Source organism: Etheostoma spectabile, chromosome 15 (assembly GCF_008692095.1).
Source record: "Etheostoma spectabile isolate EspeVRDwgs_2016 chromosome 15, UIUC_Espe_1.0, whole genome shotgun sequence".
In the NCBI taxonomy this organism is placed as follows: Eukaryota; Metazoa; Chordata; class Actinopteri; order Perciformes; family Percidae; genus Etheostoma; species Etheostoma spectabile.
Genome location: NC_045747.1, coordinates 1336311 through 1341838, shown reverse-complemented (window position 1 = coordinate 1341838; position 5528 = coordinate 1336311). Strand labels below are relative to the sequence as shown.

General features: G+C 38.2%; 1 protein-coding gene across 2 annotated transcripts in view; it reads right to left on the bottom strand.

Moving 5' to 3' along the window:
• Positions 1 to 3023: 3023 nt before the first annotated feature.
• gspt1l (G1 to S phase transition 1, like) overlaps positions 3024 to 5528 on the bottom strand; it is a 14465-nt gene continuing 11960 nt past the window's right edge. For both annotated transcript variants that reach the window (XM_032538299.1, XM_032538298.1), the window contains 4 exons: positions 5117 to 5290; positions 4597 to 4686; positions 4216 to 4383; positions 3024 to 3673 (listed from right to left, as the gene is read on the bottom strand). In XM_032538299.1, coding sequence (XP_032394190.1) covers positions 3644 to 3673; positions 4216 to 4383; positions 4597 to 4686; positions 5117 to 5290 — 462 coding nt within the window. In that variant the 3' untranslated portion in view covers positions 3024 to 3643. The remainder of the gene's footprint in view (positions 3674 to 4215; positions 4384 to 4596; positions 4687 to 5116; positions 5291 to 5528) is intronic.

Below are 5528 nucleotides of genomic sequence, written 5' to 3'. Positions count from 1 at the left end.
ATTTGCAAAGAGCGTTGGAAGGAATCCAATCCATTTTTTGTGGTAATTTAGTTAAAAAGAAACTCATATTTCAGATAGAGATATTTTTTAAAGGGGTCAGAAGAGGACAACAGGAGGGTTAAAGGGACAATTTGTAACCTCATCTTCATATATCTGAATGATGGCTATGGTGTGAAAACAGCCTGCAGTTCTGTATAATGTTCTCGGTGTCCCAGGGGCTCGTCCACTTCTACTTTGTCCTCTCTGGTGGACAGAGGAACTACACAGTTCTACTTCCTAATTCTTCTCACTTCCCTCAGCAAGGGGACGTTAGGGACGAGAGGTACATCTACACTGTTGGGACTGATTTGAATATTCAGCAGTATACGTGTTGAGCCAGAGGACGTGGACGGTGGCAGGGGGACAGGGGGTCTTCGCACTCTCAGCTGCTGAGACAACACCGACCGGTGGAACCTTTGATCAAATCGTCCTCCGATACCAACAGAGACGGGATCATTCTGGTCTCTGGGCTGCATGGTGTGCCGGAGACCTCCTTCAGGACCACGAAGACGAACTGGTAAAGACTAGAGCTCGGCCGATACCAATACAAATATTTGGTTAATTAAAACTACGACATGCCAATATATCTGCCAATATATATATTTTTTAAATTATCCAATAACGCGTTACACAACTTAAACAGATTTCCCCAACATTAGTCATTTGTAGTTATTTATGAGTCTTCACTAAAATAATATAATTTGTTTTATTGTCCCAACAGAACATCAAAATATATTAAAGTTCTGATAAATATCGTTGTAGAGCGTCCTCTGGTGGACAGACTATGCAACGCCATCACTAATAACATGGTTGACATTTTTGTTTTTAAATATTCATTTATCAGAATCATTTATTTGTCATAAAAGATTCTGATGAATTACTTTTTTAGTTTCCTTAAATCTATAATCCTGTAATCCATTACTGGGGGGAAAAGTCCTGTGTTGCTTAAGCCACTCATCACCCCTATCTTTAGGAAATCTTCACCAGCAAAATACTGTTATTAATAATTGCAGCTTCCAGATAAATGCAGTGGAGTGAAAAGTACAATATTTCCATCTAAAACATAAGGAAAAATCAAGTATATGAAGGAACATGCTTAAAGTACATGTATCTTAAAGGTACAGTACTTGCGTAAATCCACGTACTGAATTTAAAAATTATAAAAATATAAATTAAAACTAATTTTAAGAAAAAATATGCTGGACAAATTAGTAGCAGTGAATAAAATCATACCATCTTTAGCAAAAAGTCATTTTCTTAAAAAAGGGACACAAACTTGATTATGAACAAACACTAAAGAACCAAAGTAGTCATAATTTTGTCAACAAGTGCTTTTCCTAAACTTTATATATTCATTTCCTGTAAGATACCATAGAATTCAAATGCATTGCAACGGCATTCTTCTTCGTTTTAATTAATATGCACGGTACGATTACACGTACTCGCTTTAATCTTAGATGGTGGGTGTGATGTGCCGGTAACTGCCCCTGCTCCAGGTAGAGCCACACCTGGTACTGAAAGGTTGGTACTGAAAGTTTTTTTTTTTTTTTGGGGATAAACCAAAATCGGTTCCTGAACCTGAGAGTTAAATGGTAATGTTGTGAGGAAGACATTATGAAGCGTAAAACTGTCAGTGCCCTCTGGTGGACAAACCATGTCCTGGTGACACGGTTTCTAAATGATCCCAGACGCATGTGTGTGTATACACATACTTAATATATATATAAAAATACTGTACATAATATATATCTACATATACAATAGATACATACATATACCTATATAGAACATACTAACATATATATACATACATATACATATATATAAATACATATATATATATACACAATACATACATATATATTTATATACATATTATATACTACATACATATATATATAATACATACATATATATATATATAAATATATTATATATATACAATATATATATATATACTATATATATATAGAGACATTATAATATTATATACATATATATATATATATACAGATATAATATATCATACAAATGATATAATATTACTAAATAATTAATATATAATTCACTATAATAATTCATAATATATTAGATATTGTGTATATTATATATATGAACACTATAATATATATATATATGTGTTAATATATTAATTATTTATACACATTCGTATATATATATCTATATGTGGTAATTAGATATAGTAATATATGTATATATACACCATATAATGATATATACATCTATATGATACATATAGAGAAATTAATTAAAATATGATACTAGGAGCAGGATATATATAAATGCATTTATGATATTATAGATAGTGACCATATGATATAATTCTAACATTAGAATCTATAATATGATTATAAAATATAGCTAAGATATACACTATATTAAATGATAAATATAGATATAAATATAATACATAGTATACATATATAGACAGTAAAGTTACAGTTGATGATATACCATTATATATATACAATATATAGATAGAACATGATATAGACATAAGATCAGATATATGGGGAAAAAGGATGAGCCACCCCGTACCATGCCACTCACCACGATAGACATATTATTATACATATACCTAGTCTATAATATATTATATATATATAATCACATTAATTATTATATTAATTACACTACAACACACACACACACATATACATACACACACACACAATACATACACACACACACACACGCTTCTGAACTGCCCATTACCATCACCATGTAGACCAAGCCAAATCACTGGACCAATCGGCACTGGTTTTTTATATGTTATCATTTTTAATTTTCAAAACCGTGTTTTAAGAATAGCAACGTTAATAAACATGTTCCTAGACGGTTTACTGAAAACATTTCAAGAGAACGTAAGGTGCTTTGTGAACTTTAACGTTAGTAATCACATTACAACTTTAACGACTATGAAAGCAGCCGCTGGACTGTGCTCTGCAAATGAACACACTTTGTTTTCCCAATTTATTATTTTATTGTCATAGTTGTTTGCTTTAATAACATTTGAACGCGCTCGAGCACACTGCCAGAACGCCACGAGAAACCAAAAACTGGGTCAAAGCAGAGGGAGACATGTACACCCAAGATAAACATTTGGTTTCAACCGGTTAAGTTCTTTTAAATGGTTTCTTTTGCTATTTACTTCTGAAAATCATCCTTTATATTCCGAGCAAAACCTCGTCCACATCTGGTTACAGATATAACTCCCGCCATTTGTCATTGTCATTTATAAAAGCAAGGAAAAATAGTGACAGAAAAAAAAAAAAAATCATGTTATGAGTAGACCAGAGTAGGGATGTGGGGGGGCGCTAACCCAATGGCATAGCTGAGCTCTCAATATGAGAAAGCTGACTCGTGTGGACTTCATCTTGTTGTGTCATTTGCTTAAAAACGGGTTCTTTTTTCACATGAGTTTTTTCTGAAGCTGATCTTCGGCACGCAGAAGGGGGCGTGACAGTGTGGTGCCGTCGCCGCTGACAACTGTGTGGGCGGGTTATGACCGAGCTCCGCCCCTTCCTTCTCACCAGGACTCTCAGGCGGCGCTGTCCTCTTCAGTCCCGCTCAGCAACCAGCTTCAGCACCTTACCGATGGCGATAGTCTTACCTGAGACACACAAACAGAAAGCAGCCGTCACATTTCTGTCTCTTAACTCCAAATCCATCGTTCTACTCCTTGGAATCGCTTATTGGCCCTGCTTAGGTTCACCGTCACCAATTTGTCTAAATAACTAAAAGATTACAATACTCAAAGTCTTCTACATAGTACAGGAACCACACCCACAATGAGGCAGAGGTTGCGTACAAGCACGCACACACACACACACACACACACAACAACACCACACACACACACAACACCACACAACACCACCACACACACACCACACACACCACACACACACACCACACACACACCACACACACACACACACACACACACCACACACACACACAACACACACACACACACACACCACACACACACACACACAACACCCACACACACACACACACCACACACACACACCACACACACACACCAGGACTAGACTCCAAACCAGCCACAACGTGTTTAACCAGTGAAGGAGCTGTACCGCTCATGTTGGACCTCAAAGTCTAACTCACCAACCCCCTTCCAGCCCTTACCTTCGTCCGTAAGGTAAACAGTCCCATCTGAGGAAAGTCTTTGAAGGTCTCGAGGCATATGGTCCCTGCCGTGCGCAGACGGGCGATGCACACTTGGTCCTGTTTGACGAATCGTGGCCGTGTCTTACTCTTGTCTCCCGTCTTCTTGTCTACCAGACAGATGATGGCCTGCCGAGGGGAGAGACAGGATATCAGCACATGCACAGGCCACTCATCCAAAACACGCAACTGCTACAATCAAAAGCATTACACTACATTTGTTCAAATGTCTCTATCCCCCCACTTTATCTAATCATTATCCCTCAGTTTTAAATCAAGTGAGACGGTTTCTTTCCGTGGGGGGCTCATGTTAACAGGGTTAAGTTAGAATGAGGGTCTTACTGTTATTTGCACTTCTTCAATGCAGGTGTGAATGTGAAGGACTGCGTTGTAACCGGGACAGATGATAGATTTGTGTTCAATGATGACGATCTGTGAGGAAAGGAGATGTAGTTATGAGAAGGAACTCTCTCAGGGGCTCCCCCCCCCCCACATTAACACCAGGTGTGGTTGGAACACCTGGCTGAGCTGTTGCTGGGAAGTGAACCCATAACAATTCATGAACGTCTTTAAAACACAAGTTGTTATTTTAATTCATTCTAAGTCATTAACATGTATATATTTCTTTTACAGTAAAATCTTAACACAACCACCAATGCAATAACAACATGAGTTTAGACTGAATTCATTTGGTGTATGTGTCGTTCCATTAGTCTACTTCTTCCCTCCCTGGAACAGGGTTTTAAGAGTTCACCATGAGAGGGCTAAGATGTGTTAACTTTAACTGTGTGCCATTGGGATCTTGGACACTGGTGGTGCAGCGGTGTCCAGGTGTCCCAGGGCGCTGCTGCGTGACACTGACCTGGGCGTCGAAGGTGCGCCCCGTGTGGCAGAGGTTCTCGGCGTTACACAGGATGAAGCCGGGCAGGATCTCCTCCTCCTCGATGCCCTTCAACCGCAGCTTGAGGTTCTCCCCCGGCGAGGCGTCGTCCGTCTCCACGTCGTCTGACAGGAGACTCAACACCTCCACCACGTGCTACATGAGGACGAGCCGTACACAAACAGGGAATAAGACAAAGAGACAGGAGTTAAGGACCCAATGTCTACGACTATGGAAGACATCTAGTTGACTGTTAATTATTATTTACATGTTGCCATTTCTTGGGAATGATTAGTTCAGTTTCAGTTCAATTTCTGAATAAAGTTCTCAGATTTGTTTTAATAATTTTTGGGCATCTAAACTTTATTGTGACAGCTCAGATATCAAAGGGGAG